Source organism: Botryllus schlosseri, chromosome 15, assembly GCF_051294905.1.
Source record: "Botryllus schlosseri isolate E-star chromosome 15, Bs_hap1, whole genome shotgun sequence".
NCBI lineage: Eukaryota > Metazoa > Chordata > Ascidiacea > Stolidobranchia > Styelidae > Botryllus > Botryllus schlosseri.
The window spans coordinates 626858-651219 of record NC_137250.1 but is presented as its reverse complement, the minus strand read 5'-3'; the positions used below and the strand labels follow the sequence as shown (position 1 = coordinate 651219).

The 24362-nt window shown below is 43.1% G+C and overlaps 1 protein-coding gene across 1 annotated transcript; it reads left to right on the top strand.

Moving 5' to 3' along the window:
* Nucleotides 1–474: 474 nt before the first annotated feature.
* LOC145456855 (lysine-specific demethylase 5A-like) lies at nt 475–6495 on the top strand. The gene has a single exon (XM_080334983.1). It carries the CDS (start codon nt 828–830, stop codon nt 5829–5831), a length of 5004 nt encoding a protein of 1667 aa, XP_080191109.1. The 5' UTR covers nt 475–827; the 3' UTR covers nt 5832–6495.
* Nucleotides 6496–24362: the final 17867 nt, after the last annotated feature.

Sequence of the window (24362 nt, the reverse complement as noted above, 5' to 3'; positions counted from 1 at the left end):
AGTCGCTAATTAACAGCACTTCCGGACTCGTCGACAAGCTTATCATACGCCTATAATCGCCAACACGGGGATGTTGTATAATCGTTATTTACGCATCGCATGTACTTAACCCTAATGAATCGATGCTACGTTACTAAATTCGGAAAAAATCGAACCCCCCCCCCTTTTATTTCAAACCCCCCCCTTATTTTTCGGCTGGCTACGCGCCTGGCTCCTTGTCACTAAGAGTGGATTTATCAAAGAGAATTCTGGTTACAATACTATTTTCCACTGTGTAAGCCTTGAAACGCCGACTGGCTCGTGGGCCGCATTCATTTTGAAATTTTCAACTTATTTGCTAATCCGCCCATGTTAATAATCCTATACACCGGACCAGGGTTGCAACCAAGTCGACCGGTTCCGCGTCACAAGCAATGTTCCCTCTAAGCTGCGCACGTGCGCAAATGCGCAGTGCCGACACGGTCTCTGCGCACAGAAAATATAAGTTGCGCACTAGAAATCCGTAGTGATGACCTTTTTTTAGTCGTTACGCGCTGTTTTCCAAGGGTCTGCGCAGTGAGTTGGTGAGTGTGTGCAGACTCAGCAAAAATTAGAGGGAACATTGGTCACAAGTCAATGTTATTTTTATAGTTTTGACCCAAGTCAAGTCCAAGTCGGGAAACAGAATGTTAAGTCATTACAACCCTGGTCAGCTGGTCTAACCAGACCACTAGAACTATTTATTTGTCCATGTTTGGTGCCTAGACCTAGTTTAATTTCTTGGTTAACTTGTCAGATTTTGGACATTTAATCTCTTTACCGTATGCTATGCTGTAAAAGAATAGAAAATGTGCGATGAAGAATTCCAGCCGCCGCCTGAGGCACCGGTTTTTGAACCTAACGAACAAGACTTCGCAGACCCGCTCGGATACATCGCAAAAATTCGACCGATAGCGGAAAAAGCCGGGATATGCAAAGTACGCCCGCCACCTTATTGGCAACCGCCGTTTGCTATCGACGTGGAAAATTTCAAGTTCACCCCCAGAATACAACGTCTCAATGAATTGGGTATTCAGACGAGAATGCGCTTGCAGTTTATACACAAAGTCGCGAAATTCTGGGAGCTACAAGGCACTCAGTTTAAATTACCGCATATCGCGGGAAGACCTTTAGATATATACGGATTACACCGGGCCGTGCAGCAGCTCGGGGGCTTTGAGAACATAACCAAAAACCGTCAGTGGAATTACGTGTGTCAAAACATGGGATTGATCAAAAATCTATCGGCCACCGTGAAGCAACATTACGAAAAACTGCTGTACCCGTACGACATCATGCTGTCTGGTATTTTGCTGGAAGCCGTTTCCGAACCGTGTAAAGTCAAGCCTGGGAGAATGGGTGGGCATTTTGCGTCTCCTCACAAACCAAAAGATGAGACGCAGGAAGAGGCGAAGCCAAAGTGTAAAAGACGTTACGTGGAAAACAACATGCTCGTCGACGTGTCAAATAATAAGGAACTCGCAAAATTGCAGTTATTCGGCGCAGGGCCGAAAATGATGGGGTTGGGATTGATAGCCAAACGTAAAAACAGATTGAAATCGCAAGAAGCAGAGGAGGCGAAAGTGAAAGATGAAGTTTCAAAGTCAAACGATAACTCTGACAATAAAAACATATTCGATCTCATGGCTTTTGATAGTAAGGAACAAGTCACCGTGAAAAACGAGGCTGATGTTTCTGACAGTCAAAAAGTGGATAGCGTCGTTGAAACGAGACGTAAAGGCGCAGACCAGATTCCATACGCCGTACTGGATAGCATCGACAATTGTAAAATATGCATGAAAGACGAAAACGAAACGTGCCTGCTCCTATGCGACGGTTGTGACGATAGTTACCACACTTACTGTCTGATTCCGCCGTTACAGAGCGTACCAAAAGGAGACTGGTGCTGTCCGAGATGTCTCGCGAAAGAGTGTAACAAAAAAATGGACGCCTACGGCTTCGAGCAAGCGCGCAAAGAATACACTTTGCAGAGTTTTGGCGAAATGGCCGACACGTTCAAGTCTGAGTATTTCACAAAGCCGGCGCATTTGATTCCGACCGAAGTCGTAGAGAAAGAATTTTGGAGGCTTGTGGGATCATTGGAGGAGAATCTATCCGTGCAGTACGGTGCCGATATTCATGTGTTAGATCAAGGCAGTGGGTTTCCGAGGTTGTGCGATAATAGCAAGCATCCGCTTTCTCCGGAAGAAACAGCTTATGCGAAAAGCGGTTGGAATCTCAACAATTTGCCCGTGTCCAAACAAAGTCTTTTAAACTGCATGAGCGGCGATATTTCTGGCATGAAAGTACCTTGGGTTTACGTGGGCATGTGTTTTTCTGCGTTCTGCTGGCACATCGAAGATCATTGGACCTATTCTATCAATTATCTTCACTGGGGCGAGCCAAAAACGTGGTACGGGGTGCCGCGTGAAGATGCCGTCAAACTCGAACAAGTGATGAAGAACGTAGCGCCTGATTTATTTCAGCAGCACCCTGATATCATGCACCATCTGGTCACTACTATTAATCCGTCTGTCCTGGTTAAAAACGGGGTGCGTGTTGTGCGTACTAATCAGTGTGCTGGTGAATTCGTGATTACCTTTCCGAGAGCGTACCACGCCGGTTTCAATCAAGGATATAATTTCGCAGAAGCCGTTAATTTCAGCCCGGCAGATTGGATACCGATCGGTCGACAATCGGTGAAGCATTATCGGTCTGTAGGCCGCCCGTGCGTCTTTTCGCATGAAGAGATCATCTGTAAAGTTGCTAATTCTCCAGATACTCTCGACGTGCAGTTAGCGGCCGCCGTGTACAAAGACATGATGCTGCTGATTGAAGAAGAGAATTTCGCGAGAGACAAATTGAACTTACAAGGCATTGTCGCAACAGAGAGAATTGCGTTTGAGCTTGTTCCTGACGATGAAAGACAGTGTTGTGTGTGTAAAACGACTTGTTTCCTTTCTGCTGTTGTGTGCGCTTGTGTTCCTGAGAAGTTAGCGTGTCCCGATCATGTCAAAGAGTTGTGTGGCGCGTGTCCAATGTCAAAATACGTTCTACGATACCGTTACACGTTAGACGAACTCAAGCCGATGCTTTGCAAAGTGAAACAACGTGCCGAATCATTCGAGACTTGGAGTTACAAAGTGGAAAGTGCACTGTCCCGTAGTGATGACAAATTGACTCTGGCAGAATTAAAGGCTCTGTTTGAAGAAGCGGCCGAAGGGAAATTTCCGGAAAACGATAAATTGCACAAGCTACAATCGGCGATACGTGAAGCCGAGAAATGCTCGAGACTGGCTCAGCAACTGGTGAACGTCCGAAAACACAGGACGAGGCAGAAAGAAATCAACAACGCGACCGGCGCTGTACCGCATTCGGCCGGATGCATGCTGTCTTTGGGCGAAGTACGAGCCTTTTACGAGCAGCTCATCAATCTTCCGTGCAGCATCGCGCATTTGACGCAAGTGTGCGAGTATATTGAGCGTGTCGAAAAGTTTGTGGAGCAAACTGAACATATTTTACAAGAGGACGAACCGGAGAGCGAAAAAATCCAGGTTTTGATCGAAAATTCTCTCGACTTCGATTTGGATCTACCCCAAATCGTGCTGCTACATCACGCTTTACAACAAGCCAAATGGTTAGAGAGAGTGAGGGCCACACTGCTTCCGGATAATGATGATGGTGTGGTTACTCTGGACGAATTGCGGCAATTGATTGACGCCGGTGTCTCGTTAGCGCCTAGGGCTGCTGTCGAACGCGCCATGGCTGAATTACAAGAGCTTTTGAACCTGTCCGAAGCCTGGGAGGACAAGGCACATGCTTTTTTGGAGTTGTCCGGGCAGGGTAGTTTGAAAGCGGCTCAAGTTATTACTTCCGAGTCTGAGAACGTGCCTGTGGATTTACCGTACTGTTCGCAGTTGCGAGAAGTCGTTAATCGCGCTGATTTGTGGGTGGATCAGCTCCGTTCGATCCAAAATCTGAATTTCTACCCGTACCTTGACACGTTGGAGTCTTTACTGTACCAAGCGCCAACCGATATCAAACTGCTGCAACTCCCCTTGCTGACCACGCAAGTAGAAGCGGCTCAAGAATGGAAAGATAAGACCAGCCGAGCATTTTTGAAGAAAAACAGCCTCTACACGCTACACGACGTTCTGCACCCGCGTACTGGCGCGAACGAGACTTGTAGTTTGAAAGCAATGCGTCGTAAGATACGAGACGCTGAAATCGAGCATCAACAGTCGAGGGAAAGGATAGCAAAAATTGATTCTTCAGAGTACAAAAACCAAGTCCATCCCGGTGAAGTCGTGGATAAGATCAAGGCGATGGAAGAGAAAGAAGTGGATATGATCAAAAATGTGCGGATTCAAAACAACAAAAAGACAGGGGTCGGAGGTGTGGTCGGTCTCAACACGACCGACGTGTACTGCGTGTGTCGCAAGCCGTCGTCTGGGTTTATGCTGCAGTGTGAGTTGTGCCACGATTGGTTCCACGGATCTTGCATGCCGCCCATCCGATTCAACAAAGGGAAAGACAAACTCCGTCAAATCTATGAGCTTAAATTCCTGTGTCCTTTGTGCCATCGGTCGCGAAGACCGAGGTTGGAAATCATCCTGTCGTTGTTGCTGCAGCTTCAGAAGTTACCGGTGAGAATTCGAGAAGGCGAGGCGTTACAATGTCTCACGGAAAGAGCCATGAATTGGCAAGACAGAGCGAGAGCCATTCTGCATTCGCAGTCTTGTGTTTCTTTGTTGAAGGAAGTCGACTCCAAACTAAAAGATAACGTTTTTAAGAACGATGACAATCAGACTACGGCGCAATGTACGAAACGCGTGTCGTCTTTAGATTCTATTGACGACACGATCAACAACGTGATCATGAAGACTTGTAACGAGGATGACGTAAAAATGGGGGCTTCCGGGGTGGAAGCTTTACTCTCGGCTGCATCAAAAACGGAGACCGAAGCTGAGGATGTAATGGAAGCCGCTGAAGTATTAGCGATGTTCGCTTGTGGGAATAATCAACCGATTCATATCAAACCTGAACAGGACGTCGTTAAGGTGGAAGGTAGCGTCAGTCATGTGAAAAATATGTCACAAAGTGTGGTATCTCAGAAATTTCCGCTCATCGACTTACCGCATTTGTTGAAGAATCAACTGGAGGATCTGATGATGGAAGGCGATTTATTGGAAGTGACTCTCGACGAAACGCAACATATTTGGACGTTACTGCAAGCTAGCCGGCCTCTCGATGATGCTCGATTTCAGGAATTGTGTGATGTTGACAGTGGTGATGTTTCCAAGCCGGTGACAGACAAGGATGCAAAGAGAAAACGCAAACCGGAATCGATCCAAAACGTGGACAAGAGAAAGCGAAGACAATCCGCTCAAGAATCAGTGATCGGAAGTAGCAATGGCGTTACCAAGGTAGACGGTGGCAAGAAGAAAAAATATCAGGCTAAAAAAAGCGCGTTAGCCGCGTTAGTGGCTGCTGACGATGACGAATTTGCTCTCTGTGCTATAAGCAATGCGACGGAAGGTCAAGTCAGGTGTCAGCAACCTACAGGGGAAGAAGTGGACTGGCTTCAGTGCGACGGCGGGTGTGAAGCGTGGTTTCATTGCGTCTGCGTGTCTGTCACGCCGGAGGAAGCCAAAGACTTGGACTATGTCTGCGACAAGTGTCGTCGTGTTACGTTTTGTAATCGCGACGATACGGGTCGAGTTTCTCGGAACGGAAATTCGCAGAATGTAAATACCGATCGTGACTTGACGAGTCACAATAATATCAGCGAGTTGCCACCGCTACTCACTTGACTTCAATTTCGATACTTTTCGCTCCATTATCAGACTCTGTTTTCACTTGTCGGTTTTGGCACGCAAACAGGGCTGGGCAGTGTGGAGCATCCTAGAGATCCGACTGTGAACTGAGTACTAGGCGTCCAGTATTTCGGTGTCACTCATTTTGACGACATAAGAGTATGAGATGATGTTTATGATTGAAATATGTGCCTCTTACGAGATCGTAAAGAAAATAATACAAATTCTACATCACATTAAAGATAATCTGGTATTTTTTCGACCATGCCTATTTCATTATACTTTGTGACAATGCTGTTAGTCGATCTCGGCTTCACAGATGTGTGCGCTTCACAGATGTTTTGGATTCTGCAATTCGATCAAACGAGGTTTCAAGGATTCTACTGGGGGAAAAAAGTGTCAAAACTATAATTCTCGTTGATAATATACTCTTAGTGGAAAGTGGCTGAAAAAAATCTTTTGAACGGTCAACTCAAATCGTTGCAACTGACGCTCGAAACATTGTGCCCAACCCTGTACGCAATTTCCCTTTGTAGGCCCCTGGCGCGTTTATGTTTTAAAATCATTTGTAGCCGTTTGTGCTTACTGCCTGCTTGTATTGAGTAGGACGGGTCGGGTGAAGTATACGTTTTGTACATAATACAGAATTTTCTTTGTCCAATCTTGCTTTTCAAGTCTGGTGTCTTTATGGCTGCAGGATAGTGATGATTCCATTTGATGCACCTATACACATATCTATATCAAGCTAATGTAGCTTGGACTAGAGCCGAACCGGTTGTCGATTTGCCGACAATACAGTGTCGATATCACACTTAAAAATAAATATCGCTATTCGTCGTTAGAGGTGGAAAATAGATCGGTATTTTTGTGACAACATGGTGTTAGGGAGTCAGAGAAGTCTGATCTGCGACCTGGCATATTGATCTATTTCCTATAGATTACAGGCTGATGCAGTCGATATCTGAAGATATCGGGGTGACGGTGTTAGTAATCGGCTCAAAAATCCGATAACGGTCGGGGTCTACTTCGGTATTTTCTATCAAACGCGTTGGTGTGAGGTATCAATCCATTTTCATTTATCTTCACCGCTGGATGTCAGTCGATAGTCGCGTGACTGTAGGCAGACTTGAAAAACTATAAAACTTCCAGCTTTTCCAAATGAGATAAGCATTAGAATTAGAGCTATACAGTTATTTCCAATTTATATTAGAATTATAGCTACAGTTTTCCAAATTAGATTCGAATAAGAGTTTCCCAAAACTTTGACATTGCATCGAGTTATGTTAGTTAGGGTTACCATATTTTGAGAATGTGAAAAAAGGCGACGACACTTTTTCAAAATTTTTAGACTGCGGACATTCGGAAAAATTGGCAAATTTACTCCGAGTTTGTAGTTGATTGACTAAAAAAAGGTCGTCACTTTCATTCGACTCCAAATTTACCCATTTTTCCTGAGTTTAGTGGTGTTGTCAAAAAAAGGTAATCTTTTCGACTCGACTCCTGAAACACCCACTTTCTGTGAGGTTTTTCCGTTAGTTGACTAAAAATAAATCGTCTTTCGGCCTCAAATCCCGAAAGACCCGCCGGAGTGCTGATCTCCTATATCTCAGTCCATTTTTCACTTACATTAAACCAAAGCTTTAAAAAAAGAGGACAAATTCTGAATAAAGAGGACATTTGGGCGTCCTCCGAGCAGGGCTGTGCAGTCGGAGTCTGGGTAATTTTCGCTTGATGGAGTCGAAGTCGTGAAAAAGATATAATAGCTGGAGTCGGAGTCGTGGGGAAAATACTGACTGGAGTCGGAGTCGGAGTTTGTGCGAATGACTCCGTCTGCAACTTCTCTATCATGAAAACATTTGCTTTCAAAGAATTTTCAATAGAATTTTTATGTACCACCAATCACTGTTATTAATAACCATACCGATCAGGTGCGGCCAGCCCGTGGCACGCAGGTCAAGTTTGGCACACGAGAAGGTTAGGTGTGGCCTGCGAGTTAATTCTCGAAATTATTTATGACATCAGGTACAATTGCAAGGCCAACCAAAATTTGATTAGCATGACCGCGAAATTTGATGATAACTAAAGCAACAGTTCTGACGCATTGACGTATCGAGGGGCCAGCCACATTTATCCCAGATCTTTGTATATGACCATGAAGTAGAATATTTCATAGCAGATTTATATGACTTGAAATTTTTCTCGGTACTTCGCATGATTTATTGTCACTAGATTTCTTGCATTCAGACTTTGAGCCCCCTTCTGAAAATTATAAATACTTGTTATTCACAGAATTGAGTCTAACTATATTCGCAATTAGGAGATAACGTGTCGTCCAACATGCGGCTTCGCTTGTGCACTCGCAGCGACATCGTTGACAAAACATTTGCACAAAATGATTGAGGCATGTTCACTGATACCGTCGATTTTGCTATGTCTAAACGTCGAATAATCCTGTCGTTGCTAAATGAGTCCAGTGGTATACAGATGCGACCCCCAATGTATGTTAGCAACATATTTATTGATATAATTCAATCATTATATTGCAAAAAAATTTCGCGCTTCGCGCGACCAGGGCCTGATTGCGCACTGCACAGTTGCATGACATATTGTTATCAATTTTAGAGCGCATTAATATAAGTCTTGTTGGCAATGTTACCTAATTCGGTTCGCTCCTATCGGACGACTAAAAAAAGGTTATCAACTTTCCAGTTGCCCGTGCAATGGTTCGTAAATATCATGTGTCCCTTTGGCCGAAAAAGTTGCCCACCCCTGATATAGATAAAACTAGACAATACTTGCAAATTACAACTCAGTTGCACAGGGGTATAAAATCGCAATATGCGTTTTCGCGATGCAGTCAAAATTCATGCAATTTTTGGAATTATACCATGATACTGTTACAGAGCAAATGCATCGGCTGGTTTTGTAAAATTGTGAAAATGATGTAAATATATGACCAAACGATGCTTCCCACTTGACAAAATTAAAAATATTTGTAGTGTAGCTTAGCTGTTTGGGTCGAACAAATGATTAGGACAGACTGCAAGTCCCAATCCTTGAATACTTGATTAAGTACATGTAGACTAGACATAGGCTATGGTCTTTGACTACTTAACTAAATTCCATTTATGACCAATGTCTATTAGTAGTAAGAGTGTGTGTGCTTGTAATCAGGATAGTGTGCAATGACAAAATTAGTAAGTTCAATCTCTTTATTAGTTGCTGACTCATACACAAGAGCTACACTTGGATTTTTTATCTACATTTTTATTATACAGGATTGGATATCTGCCATATTTGAATGATTCACACATTTCAGGATATTAGAGAGTCCATGTTATAAAAACTTGATAAAGGAAGGATATTTAACAAATCGTTCTTTCATGTTAATTGCATAGTGGATAATTCGAGCTGTGCCACAATGAAACAATTTAGCATGCCACCGTTAATCATATGTTTGCATATGTTCAATGGTTGTATGATAGTCATTCAACCGACAATGTGGCAAATAATTTTCGAGGTAGCCTAATGATGCTGGAGTCGGAGTCGGTACGTTCAAAGACTCAGGAGTCGGAGTCGGAGTCGGTACGTTTAAAGACTCAGGAGTCGGAGTCGGTATATTGAAAATGTGCGGAGTCGGAGCCGGAGTCGGTGGTGAAATTTACAGACTCCACAGCCCTGCCTCCGAGGACACGTTAACAAAATTCAAGAAACAGTCAAAGTCAGAAAATTCTCTTAAAAGAGGACGTATGGTGACGCGCTACCGTGAGTAGCCTATCAATCATAGTTCATTCTGATGAGGATGAGAATAGCAACTGTCTGTACAGCAAACTTGGCTCGTTTCGCACTTTGTCCTGTAGCATTTACAGCAGTGGCTCTCATGCAACCTTTTTTTCGACACGCCCCCCTTTATGATAGTGACAAATTTCGCGCCCCCCTTATCGTCATATCTCAAAATCCAATCGGGATGCTAGCAACCCCAACAGATTGTTTGATGGCATGGAAGGTTATTATGACTGTCGATGAAAGAATAATTGAAAAATATGAAATTTGGTCTATATATATAGAGAGAAACATGAGTGAATTTGAGGTAAATCGCGCTGAGCGCGAAAAAAAAATTCAGTTCACCGCTTCTTCGCGCCCCCCTTCAGATGCTTGAATTCACGCCCCCCCCCCCAGGTTGAGAACCACTGATTTACAGGGTTCAAACCAGAAATTATATTTTTTTTAAAACATTAGAATTAGATCACCGACATTTCGTTCAAGTAGTCTCTATAATTATACAAGTAGATTTAATTATCTAGTTGTTCAAGTCTGGCTGTGGGCTCCTTTTTGGCGTCAAAATAGGCTACTGTGTGAGCAAGACATCATATCCTACATGAATACTAGTCAGCCTTCAGGATCAACCGGGCCACGACCTAACATCGATCTCGACTTCCGCCACATACCACCTCATTTTGTCGCTTGCCTTTTATATTCTCTGCTTTACTTTTCATTCAGTGTGCATGCCTCTTCTTCACTACGTCCAGGCCAAAGTGTGTGTCTGACCCCAAAGACTACTCCAAGTCGTTTCGACACCTTCCTATATATCTTTTCAAGGCATCGCAGTTTTGTGGTATTTTGAAATGATGAAAATATTAATAAAAACTGATTGACTTTGATCGACCCATAATTTACCATACGCGTTTATCTGTTTAAAGTGTTTATCTTATCCGACGAATCATTTCTGCGGCGTAAGTGCGCGTTGTGTTGCAGTGGTTCTCAACCGCCGGTCCGCGGACCGGTGCCGGTCCGTGACGACTTTTCTGCCGGTCCGCGAGGTATATTAGGATTTTATACCTTAATTTCAAGATGCAAGATGTTGAAGGCTTGTCCATTGGTAAAATAATAAAACGTCAAATTTCGAACTGATACAGAACTTCGTGAGGTAGGATTATAGGCCCGGAAACATGATCGATTTGACTCGAAGTCCAAGCTGTCTCCGGTGATTCGCTAAACCACATAATTCGTACGATCATTCGTTTTCGATTCATTAATTTTGTGGATGGCCAGGTATCGTTGTTGCCAGGTGGGTTCGTGTGGCGCATTTCACTCGTAGTAGGCTATGGCTTGTAGTAGTGGGAAATGAACAAGATGGTTGCCGGTGAACTCGGACCTCGGCGAACCCGGCCTTACAAACTCGGCCCTCGGCGAACTCGGACCTCGGTGAACTCAGCCCTCGGTGAATTCCGCCCTCGGGAAATATTGTAATTGTAATGGTATTAACAAGTATTAATATGAAGTATTAAACTAGTAATGATATTATCAACTGATTTGTCAATTTTGTAAGGAGGTCAGGGCATGCGTAGATCACGCAGTCACGGCGTGATCACGGATTGCGCAAGCGCCAAGCGCGGGAAATGAACGCGACGTTCACATATTGACCACGCGTGGTCGGCTCAGTGTTGAACTGACTTGGCGAGGGGCGGACGTGCGACGCTCGACATCCTCGTATCTGTTCATGACATCGCATTGGGTCTTATCGCATTGTACATTGTGTGTGACTTGTTCAGATGAAAAATACATCCCAACGATTGTTATTGCTCACATATCAACCACGCGTGGTCTGCTCGTTATTGCAACTGTAGGTTGAGGTGGGGTGTTAGGGTTGGTTAGGGTAGTGGGGAAGGGAGACAATAGGGTTAGGGGAGTGGGACATTAGGGTTGGGGTAGGATATTAGGGTTGGGGTGGCATTAGGGTTGGGGGGAGGGAAATATTAGGGTTGGGGAAGGGGGACATTAGGGTAGGGGGTGGCATTAGGGTTGGGGGAGGGATATATCAGGGTTGGGGGTGTGGGATATTGGGGTTGGTGGTGGGTTAGGGTCCAAGTTGGATTTAAGGTATCCCAAGATTAGGGTTAGGGGAGGAGGGACATTAGGGTTGGGGGAGGGAAATATTAGGGTTGGGTAAGAGGGACAATAGGATTGAGATATGGTATTAGGGTTGGGGGAGGGGATATCGGGGTGGGGGATATTAGGGTTGGGGAAGGAGGACATTAGGGTTGGTGGTGGGTTAGGGTCCAAGTTGGGGTTAAGGTATCCCAAGATTAGGGTTAAGGGAGGAGGGACATTAGGGTTGGAGGAGGGGATAGTCGGGTTGGTGGTGGGTTAGGGTCCAAGTTAGGGTATCCCAAGATTAGGGTGCCCTGACATGAATATCCACCAGTCATATTATCTAGGGTTACCATATTTTGGAGGTCTGAAAAGAGGACCACATTTTCATTTATAGTTACGGAATCAGTGCGACAGTAGCTTTTGATCAAGACCAAATTCATTAAATTTTGTTTTAATACAAAATTCACCGAGGGCCGAGTTCACCGCGGGCCGAGTTTGTAAGGCCGGGTTAACCGAAGTCCGAGTTCACTGGTAATCAACAAGATAGCTGAACAAGGTGATTGGTCCTACTCCAAAGCGCTTCATCTCTGGATATTGTCGAAGAGAAGAATATTATTCGAGTTTGTGCGGTCGGTTCCACGGCATTCGGTAGCCTGTGTTTATCTGGGCAAGTCAATTTTACGTTTTACCTCGACTCAGCACTCGGCAGACACCGTAAAGTCACATGAATGCCATCATAAACATATTTCATTACGAACAACACCCTTAAAATGTCGCTCTCTGGTATCGTAGAAATATAAATTTTTGCTGCCGTGGACAGTGGACACGCAGTTCAATTAGTATGGGTTGGCGGCCGTCGACAAGAAAATTAATATCACGAATTAACTCTCGACTTTTTGAGATATTTTATTTAATCTTGAAATTTTCTTCACGCTACGCACGATTCAATGCGAATTCTTTTTTCGATTTTAATATAGTCATAGCGCCCTTTGCAATCTGAGCACCACAAAACAGATGCGAACAGCGGAGGAAGATGAATCACCCCATATAGAAATACCAACTTGGAATCGTGCGCTCCTCACGAAAGAAATTTGTTTCTGGTCGTTTGAAAGATTCCAATATCTTTCCACTATACCGACAATCCTGATGGGAGGTCAAAAAATAACAATACGTAACAAAGTTACAATAATATAGGGTTATTTTTAGGGATGGTGTGAACCTCTGAAAGGTTCAGGTTCGTGTGAACACGAACCTTTTTAAAAGGTTCTGTGTGAACGCGAACGTGAACCTCATGACATCACGTGACGTCATTTTGCTAATTCCAACCTTATCTTTCAATGAAGTATTAGCCTATATTAATGTTCAATTGTACACGATACCTAGCGACGACTCGGGTCACATAATGCCACAATGCTGAAGTACATATTGGCGTTTTAAATGTCGCCAAATGTATAAACTGATGCAATCAAATGATATAATAATTCCATAAAATCAATATCTTCCGTCGCTTCGCCGACAATTTCGACGAGAACTTGCCAGGGAATATAAGCTTACGCCTTAACGGTCTAGGTCAGACCGTGCAATGTAGTCGGCGTCTGAGTATTGTTACATTGATATTGAGCAGAGTTTAAAACAGGTTTCTATACTTGCCCCCGATATTACCCCATTAACAAGTTATAGCCTACGGCAGTAGCCAACACCTGAATCGAACGGATTTGGTTTTAATGACACATTACCATATGAAGTCAAGATTGACCCCGTGCGCCTGCTGGATTTTCTACATCAGAAAACGATATCAATCTCATTGATTGGTTGAATAAGCATCATTCGCTGACTACATGTAGTGTATTTCGCTCGTGATGTTGTGGGATTGCGGGTCAAGCTCACGGAATAGAGAAAGCTAGATATTTCGAGCAAACTTTTGTATCAAAGCAAGTAAAATTTTTGAGATTGCCAAGGTGCATGCTCGTTTATTGTTGATTTTTTCATGCTGCCAGCGCCGTGCATAGAGTGGCCCGCAGTTGAAATGCAATAAATTTGAACAAAAGATGTTATAATGAAGTGAAAATTGTAATATATGAAAAAGGTTCACAGTGCAGAACCTACCAAGGTTCTGTTGTGAACGCGAACCTCTAAACGTTGAGGTTCACACACAGAACGCGAACGTGAACCTCACGTTCACACCATCCCTAGTTATTTTATAATACGTCCTCCTCCTTTTCGACTTTTTTGAAAGTGTCCTCGGAGGACGCCCAAATGCCCTCTTTTTTGAAAGTTTTGATTAAATGTATGTGATAATTGGACTGATATATAGGAAATGAGTACTCAAGTAACGCTCCGGCTGGTCGTTCGGGAGTTCAGTCAGAAAGACGACCTAAATTTTCAAAATCACTCCTTCCATGCACTCTACTAATGAATCTGATCGCATTGGCTGAGAAAGGATAAATACTTGATAGTAACTTGTGAAACTACGAATATTATTGACGAAATTCATTCGTGAATCGTAAAATGGTTTCGCGCTTCGCGCGACCATGACCGTTCCCGGTACTTCTTAACATTATCACTATGTAGCGATTTTGGTGCGTATAGTAAGACGATATGAAAAGTAGATTAGTCCGGAGTTCACCAGAAATGGACAAGGTCAGTTCAAAATGGGCATTTCGCGTTCATTATGACTATGTCCTGGAATGCGGACGTAGGCCAAATATGTAATCGAAATGCGGCCGTGAATAGAAAAACGGTTGGCCACCGTGCTCCAGTACCACACTTGCAAAAAAACGGCTGCCTAAATTACATTTTGGTTTGATTTCAATTTTGTAAGGTCTATCGGTCCGCCAAATATATTTTGAAATTTTACCGGTCCGCGAAGTGAAAAAGGTTGAGAACCACTGGTGTATAATCAAATCATCAATCGCATTCAGCTACCGCGCCCAAGTGATTTACGTTCAAATTAGGTGTTTTCATACAGGCCTGTGACGAAGTGGTAGTTGACTTCTTTAGTAGAGATCAGGGCAGGGGTGGGCAAACTTTTTAGCTCGCGGGCCGCTGTCAACACTTGATTCTATATTCGCGGGTCGCACTATATAAAATTGGGATATAAGCCAAATTCCAGTATTGGTAATTGATTTTATAGTGACCGACGACGGCAACGACATGGAAATAATAATATCTATGTATTTGTTATTACAACAAACCGAAAATTTGATGATAACCCGCGCCAGCGACACATTCACGAAAATTCAAAAGCTGGTCGTCCTCATTGTCATAATTATAGTAGGGAAGGAGGTCGGTTGTCCCGATTCTTTGAACTGGATGTAAATTTGAGTCTGTGAGCGGCGATCTGTTCATAAATTTGCTGATTGAACTTTTAGTTCACCTCCGGGACACACAACGCTGACAGCATCATAACCATATGTTACCTTCTACAACAGTGGTCGGGAGCCTATGGCTCGCGAGCCATATATGGCTCTTTTGGGTATGAGATATGGCTCTTTGCCAAATATTTATTTTTGTACTGAATTGATCAATATTGCAGCGACTTGTTGGTAAATTTTCATCACGGACAAAAAAATTATTCTTGAGGCAGTATATACATGTCTTTGAGAGGTATGGACAATGCCATCTTCGGGTTTAGGGGCTCGGACCCCCTGTTTTCAAAATCATCAAATTTGAGTGACTGTCACGCCGGCGGCCAATATCACTCACAAATTCTATGTACCCGACTCGAAGTCCTGCGTTGTGCGATACGTTGATCAATCAAAGAGCATAGCAGACATGGCGACGCCCATTTCAAAGCGCAGTTTTCGAATACGCATTGTATTCCTGATCTACGGCGCAAAATGAACTGTTGTGGATGTGACATTCACAATTACAAACTCGAATTAAAAATAAACGCCATTGCTGTCCACGTTCTTGATTGGTAAGTATATAGCTCTGTGTAGTACCGGCGATAAAATGTAGGCTATGCGTGTAGCGCAACGTTATGTCACCGCCGAATACTTTGAGAATTGAGAAGTCGATAAGTATTCAGGTTTTCGGAATAAGTGTGACAGTCACATTCGATTAATATCAGTTATAATAAATTCTAAGCTACCTACGATGAATTGAGTTATCAATGGTGAGGTTCCACCCGTCTGTTACCTCTTGTTTCGAGCTATATTTTCGAGCAATAAATACCAGGTTTTACAGATAAAATTTATAGCGCATACGAGGAATCCCCTGTAGTGAGTTCGAATTGGTGTTACCATGACGTCACGAATTTTCAACTGTGACGTAACAGTTGATCTACATGTTGTTGTTGTTAGTATTGTACATATGGTGTTCGGCTACTATGGCCAGGTCTCAAGAGTCTCGTAAATCCATTAACGTCACAACTGTCTGCCGGCGAGGATAACGAATTCAGCCACTGGTAGTAAAATCCGTGGATCTGATAACAGTTTTGTGAGCTGAAACGGTATGCCTACATTCGCCGCTGTCGTCTTCAAGTGATCGCGGTGGGTCGAGTAGCGTTCGCAATGAATTAAAAAGTGGTCGACCGTCTCGTCGATGTCGCACGTATCGCATAAACCCGTGTCGTGACACCCGATTCTGTGAAGGTGCCAGTGGAGTCTGCAGAGGCCCGTTTGCAATCTTATCAGAATTGATGAGATTTTTCGTGAGGATATGTTGCAGCTTGGCATGATTGTTTGCGAAGCAAATATTTTGCGATATTGCGAATATTCATCTGATTCCTTGAATTCATCATTCCATCTTTCCTCGCAGTGTTTGGCAATTTGCGATCGTACTTCCTTGATTGACAGCGAGATTTGATCGACATGTATGGCTCTTTTGGAGTTGAGATGGAAGAAATATGGCAAATATGGCTCTTCGGACAAGAAAGGTTCCCGACCACTGTTCTACAATGTTATAAATATAAATACTTCTACACATTCAAAGAACGAATCTATCTAACACACTCGTGAATCGGTTTTTCCTAGTACAATGCTAAAAATATTAAACTTGTTCGCGTTACCAATCTAAAATCACACTCGTGGTCCGAATTAAGTAATTCATTTTTGTGATGTTTAGCAATTGAAACCTTCCAAAATGCATGGGCCTCGAGGTCGGGTTGTCGCGCCATCAATAAAATGCAAAAAATACCCCTTCTCAGACGCTTCCAGACGAAATTAGCCACGCTGAGGCGAAAGCCAAAGTACATCAATACTGTAGAGCGACTTGGAACACCGAATATCAACGAAATGAGCGAGGAGGTCACTATCGAAATTTCCATAGATCATTGACTGATGGCCACTGATGTCGATGCATCGACATAGGCTTTACGAACGATTAATATTTCGGCTTCGTTCAGGCCATCGCCGCCTGAAAGCGCATTTATATAAAAACAGTCGAGCATTTTGTGCTGCACTGCAATCGATATGATTTTCATCGGAACTTTTTATTCGACAGGGCGAGCGAACTCAAAATCACTGCAACACTCGAAAATCTACTGATCATCCCCGAAATGTTATCCCATGTTGCAGAATTTGTTATATCTTGTGGTACTTACTTGTAAATCGGTTCTTGCCCATATTTTGGTATATCGATCGCTCATTCTAGTCCGTGACGCACCTGGCCTCACAGGCGAAAAGCGATGAAAATCATATCGATTGCAGTGCAGCAAAAAATGCTCGACTGTTTCAGGTACTGTACAATGGCCGCATAGGTCGGTGTCGCTACATCCAAGCGAAGGATTCATTTTCGCAGCACAAGACCAATCGCTTCCTACAAAATACTATCGTAAAAGAATTCTCAAGCAAAACACGGACGGCAATTGCAGAATGTGCCACAACCAAAATGAAACTGTGGCACATCTCATGTCCGGCTGTGGTGCACTTGCAGCTACCCAATACACATGGAGACACAATAGGATTGGTCACTACATTCATCTTGAATTATGCAAACATTTTAACATCACCACTTCGACAAAAAATTGGTACGATTACAGCCCAGCACCAGTGACAGAAAACGACCTGGTAAAAATTCTGTGGGATGTACCAGTTATAACTGACCGCGAAATCAGAAGGATATGATCATCAAACTAAAAAAGGAAAGAGAATGCTTATTCATTGAACTGGCTGTCCCAGCTGATCACAATATACAACAAAAAGAATCAGAAAAGCAGTCCAAATACGCAGAGCTCAAAATGGAATGTGAGAAAATGTGGCGATGCAAAATAAACATTGTACCAATAGTCATTGGCGCTACAGGGGTCGTAAGCAAAAAACTCATGAGACATATCCAACAGATTCCGGGTAACGTTCGATTCGACATGATCCAAAAGATCACGTTATTGGGCACTGTGCAATTTGTGCATATTCTTAGGAAGGCCTTGAATGCACCACTGGACTAAAATTATACTAGTGAATACAGTCCATCCTCAAGATTACCGGACCACGACTGACCTATCGATCTCGCTTCCCATGACATGCCGCCCTATTTCTTGTCGCTTTCTTTTTCTATACTGTATTCTTTACTTTCATTCAGTGTGCATGCCTCCTTTTTACTACGCCTAGGCCAAGGTGGGTGTCCGATTCCATTGACAAATCCAAGTCGCTTCGACATCTTCCTGTCTATTCATTGTATCGCATTTTTTGTGGTGTATTGAACTGATAAAATTGCTAATAAACCAATGATGATGATGATGAATCACAACATCATTTCTGTAATTTCGATTCTTCATTTTCAATCATCTCTACCTCTGCTCTGTAACCCTTGCCAATTCTTCATCTACTGCAATTCTGTAATTGACTTCTCCATGTATTGCATAGGAATAACAATTTGACTGCATTACTGAAATTTAAAAATTTACTCCAATCTCGCCATTTTCCTTTGGGTGCAGGTTGCTCCCCGGATTATGTGTGTACTGTGTATTGACCAGTTTCTTACTGTGAATAAAGAATATAATAATAATGTTGAAATATACGCCATTTAGAAAAAGTTATAAGTCAAGTAACAACAGTAATTTGATTTTTAGTATGCATTTTATCAATATTTTACGTTTCTTTAGGCTTTCACTGGCCGCACAAAACCGTGTTACGGACCGCATGCGGCCCGTAGTTTGCCCGCCCCTGGACTAGAGAGAGAGAGATTTTATTGTTGCGTCAGCCGAACATTGACAATAACAAACAAACAAACTGAGTGCGTAATATAACAAAACACAAATAATATTATTTTGTAGCTATCTGTGTAACACGATACAGACTGGTGTCGGCGATGTAAAATATTTTCTAGCCGGATGACGACAACTGTTGACAGTGTTAAGCGTCGCATCTCGACTTTCGTCCATGTAAGCGTCAATTTGTTGCGGGTATAGTAACAAAACTGTTCATTAAATTGTAGCGATGTTTACTGTATGTAGGCTACGTCACACTGTGTCATCTGTTGTTGATCTTGGGATAGCTTTCTGACAGTCATTACTACGCTTGGGCATGAAATACAAAACTAGAAATGCTGCATCTGAAGCAAATGTGCTCAGTAAGTGTAACGGAACAGTGCTGCGTTGTCCGAGTACTCAAGTCTTGCCTGTAACTTGCACTACATTACTCATAAGTGGTTATGGTTTTTGAGTAGGGAGATGTGGTACCGATGGATCAAAAAATTGCAAAATGATCTCTGGCTCTCAAATCTTCACTGTTTAGAGTCAAGTGTACCTGTTTGATGCTGGTGTGATCAGACTAGATGACCTTCACGGTCTTATCGATCATTCCTATCTAATACCGAATACTGTGCATGCATATTTTCTGTACCACCACCACTGCCGTGTGTTATGTATTTTGGTTTGATGAAAATAAAGACTCTCTCTCTCTCTCTCTCTCATAGCAGATCTGTCGCTGGATCAACACTTTGATCCAATCTCTACCTATCGCGGACATATAGGCTACATGAATATCAGTCTTTTCAAAAAATATTTATGAACGTATCATCGGTCCCCACACCTATGAGACATATACGCTCAAAAACTCGAATTTTTCATCATTTTCTTTGTTGTGTACTATAATCTAAGCAATACAGCAAGCCGATGAAGAATGTTTCGTCACCACCTTCAAAAATAAAATAAGTTATATAATAGCCAACACCCCAATCGGACGGATTCGGTTTTTATGATACAGTAAGGATATCAAACAAAGATAGATCTCATATGCCTGATAGATACTTTACATTAAACATTGATGCATTTTTTATATCAATTTCACAATTCACTGACTTCCTACATGTAGTGTGTTTCGTTCTTGCTAGTGTGATTGCAGGCAAAGCTCACAGCAAAGCGAGTCACTTTATAAAAATACAATCGGAAGTCTGAATCTTCCGAGCAAACTTTCGAGCAAATCATTTTTGAAATTGGCAATAAGATGCATGCTCGTTTAGTGCTTGTTTGTTTATGGTATTCATGGTGTTTGTCGACTACTATGGTCATTTACACCAGGCCGATATTCTTCATTATTTTCCGTAACTGCCGACTTATAGCACGGCCCACCTCTAGGCTTTTCCTAAGAAACCGCTTATACGCGGATGAGGTGGCGAGGAGCCTAGGTAGACCTCCAACACTTAGGTATCGGAATTGTGAAGTCGACCTCGGTCGGACTCGAACCCGCGCCCATTGGTGTTGCAGCCGCGGATTATACCACTGCGCTATCTCGCCACTTCGTTTAGTGCTGAATTTCTTTTTGTGCTGCCAGCGTCATACGGAGAGTAGTCCGAAGTTGAAATGCATAGAATTTCAACCAAAGATGTGAAATGACGTGAAAAATTGCATTGCATGAAAAAGGTTCACAGTCCAGAACCTACCAAGGTTATTCGTTTGTGAACGCGAACCTTCAAATTCCAGAGGTTCACACACAGTAGGCTACGCGAATCTCACGTTCACATCGTTTTCAGTATTTTAGTCAAATGTCGTAGAACGTAAAATATCGTCTTCTTTGCCTATCTGACATGATGGAATGTCCGACTTCCTATCGGTATCATACCAAAGACCTGATCACTGATCAGTGACACTGGTATCCATGGCTTCCCGGCTTGACGCTCATCATGGATTACCGGGATAGCATGAAGGGAAGGTGCAAGACTTAGAGAGCCTGGCAAGGCTATATCTGCACCTGCGTCGTCCAGCGGCATACGCATATCACATTATCATGCACTCATGGCATGCATATTGCATGTAATGTTATGATGCACAGATTCGCTGTGCCTCCAGACAAAATGTCATCACACTTTGAAATCGCCACGTACTTCTACTTCTACTTCAGGTTACCATGCCTCCTACTTTCGGAGGATTTGTCGTCCTTTTTCAGGAAATCGAAAATATCCTCCGATGGCGCCCAACTGTCCTCCTTTTCGGCAGTTCGTCCTCATTTAGAGCTTTGACAGTCATGCGATCGTACAGGCACAACTAAAACACGTCATAATGACGCACAATGTGGCATCTGGACGTTCGAGCGTCGAGTTGAAAGATGTCCTTTTTGCAGTCAACGCAACAGTATTGCTGTAAACATTTTCAAAGTACTCGCTTTCTCGTCCGATATCATAAATTTCGTGATTTAAGTGTCCTCTTTTCCGGATCTCAAGATATGGAAGTACCAGCGATGACTACTTTGACCACCTATTATTACCTCAATGCGATTAGACATTTGATGAAGTGAAAAAAATCACGGTGCTAACGCATTTGCAATGATTGGCGCAGGCCCAACGTCGCAGCAGTTTCAGTTTCACTACGATGAATTACGCAATCACAAATCATGCCTCAGCTCATCTCTACGTCCCCCTCGCCTGTTGAGTGTAAATGTTTAAAATGCCAGAGTGATTCGATTAGGAATCGAGTATCACTCATAATATTCACTTATCATAGCAGTATGATATACGTGGAAATTTCAAATACGTACCTTTTATGCGGCCATAAGGGATATAATGCCAGCTCTACATCCCCCTAACTTTGTATTCTTTCGACCATGCCTATCTCGTTACACTTTGTGACAATGTTGTGTGCAATCTGTGCATGTAGATCAAGACTACATGCTTCGTATGCCGCGATACCACAAATTGAGGTTAACGGCTTTCCACGGTGGAAAATAGTAATGTCGCTGACAGACATGGGGTGATTACTTTATGAATGTAATCGATTGCGATTACGATTACTTCGGAATCACGCGATTACGATTACGATTACAGCAAAATCAGGAAGTAGTCGATTACGATTACATTGAAAAAGTAATCACGATTACTCACGATTACATTTGTTTAGCTTAGGACTATAATCTTAAATGATATATGGGAAGACAATACAAGGACTGCGATGAAAAGGCTTAATGAGATATCAACTTTCTTCATCATGCGTCATTTGCTTATTACGTCATAATATATCAATTGCCCAACTTTATAGTGGATGATTTATCGCATCCAACGATTTGCATTATTGCCAGGTCTTTACATGCCGCGCCCAAAATTCCTTAATAGAGTGGGTGCGTGCTCGAAGGGGACTCAAAAGTATTTGGTAAACCAACATATATTATAGAGCATTTTCGAGAATTTAATTAATTCTTGTAAATGTTTTTCGAGCTTTGCGATTCAAATATCTCTAGTACAGGTGTCACCAACGCGGACCAAATGAGTCGCCCGCCGTCGCTGTAGTAGTGGTGGCTTTTGGGGTGGGCAAGGTGGGCGGTCGCCAGGGGGGCTGGCCGAAGGGCTCCCCTATTTGAGTTATGCGCTTTTTTCAAGGATAATAACGAATAAACATGGAAATCCGTGTAAGGCAAGAATAGGATTCCGTATAGATGTGTCAATCATCATCAAATCTTGCATTTGTTAGAAAAGTACCGTATCCCGATAATCATCACGTCTCTGCATACGGTAGAATTACTTAGTTTTAATGTCGTGTATCTTTGCACACATGAAAAAATAGACATGGCCGAATCCAGCACCTGGCCAAACCTTGATAGATAGATAATAATAACAGATGCGAAAGAGGGGTCTGGGGGGCGAAGCCCCCCATAAGTTACGGAGAGATTCTTATAGGGGGCCCCCGGTAAGTCTCGCCAAGCCCCCCCCCACCCCGTTCGTATGGCCACCACTGCGCTGTAGCAAATATCCAAATGAGAGATTTGATAGTTGAAGCTCGTTTCATATGAGCAGCAGTTGAACATGGGTCGGCCGACGCCAAGGAACATACGAACGCAGTCGCTCGGGGCATTGCTTGTCTTCGCCCACGCGGCGGCTCAACGGGAATCTATATAGTTAATATTCCCGAGTCTAGACGCGGAGATCGGCGCTTCTGCGCGCACTGCAGCAACGCAACTGAGCTTGGAGGAGCTGGTGTGAGTCCCTGCGAGTGAGCGTTTTTTTTCTTGATAAGGGGCGGAAACCCGGCCCAGTGCTCTGATTGTCTTACTCTAAGTGAAGAAATCCAACTGAACATGGATAAACGATGGGAGTACGAGTTAACCCGTCGGTCGTCGCAATAATCAGTACACACTACACAAGAAGTAGTTTTTCGTTTCAAAACAGTTGATGACCCCTGCTCCAGTAGATAGCTGGGTTTGAAATGCATACCTCCTTCCCCTCAAGAAAAAACATACATAGGCTATATTTTATGGGAACAGGCATTTCGTAGCCGGTCATTACCGCGCCACGATCCTACAACACACCAAAACACATATGCAGTTTCGGCCAACACGCAACTCCACGGGATGTGATACCAAAGAAATACCTTGGCCGAAACTTAGGGTATTCGTCCATTGTCAATAGCCGCGCTGAGTGGGCGGGACTAATAACTCCTGTCCTTCCAATCTGGGCCCGCAATGCAAATGTCACCCGGCGCATCCACAAAAGAATAAAGCCATGACAATTTGTGTGTGCGTCTCACAAAAGATATTCTTTTAGTCTGCTACGTTTTGGCGAGTACAATATCTTGTGATTATACAACGGACTGGAGGTCGCGAATTAACAACATACAGTAATTACAACAATATACCAGATGCTATGAATATGAATTACGTGCCCCAGCTTTACAGGTAAATCTGACACTCGGGGCTCAGAGAGGTTATAAATGAATAGTAATATAATGCAATTACCAATATTATTGACGAAGTATTCACTTTTGAAAATTGACCAACGGTTTGACAGGGGAATTGCTGTTTTGGCTGAATTGCTGATTCTAGCTACAACCCACGCTAACATGTCAGGCTATATAAGCGGATGGTTATGGCGGCAGGTCCAAATGCTAAGTAACGAACTGTGCAATAACGATTGACGCCCGTTTCAAGTAGTTATATGAGAATAAGATATGGTTAACATAAAAATTCTGCCTTCAACTTAATACATATACAGCGAGCTGCTGTTACGAGAAACGGCTAAGCTTGGCTCGGTTATGAGATATATCAGCAGCTGTTTGTTTGTAATGCTTCGTTGTGGAAACTGCAATGTCTTATTCGACGAGTACAAAATTCCGAATCTTCGTCAGGTGCACGTGCGTACGTAGGCCTCCTGCTCGCCAAGCAGCAATGGTAAACTGCGTTTAACTAAGCACAACCAAACATTAATACATAAGTTACTATTTGAAACTACAGGCAGAGTGGTGATCAATATCCTGCTGCGAGGTAGCGGCTTCTGTAGTGTATTGATATC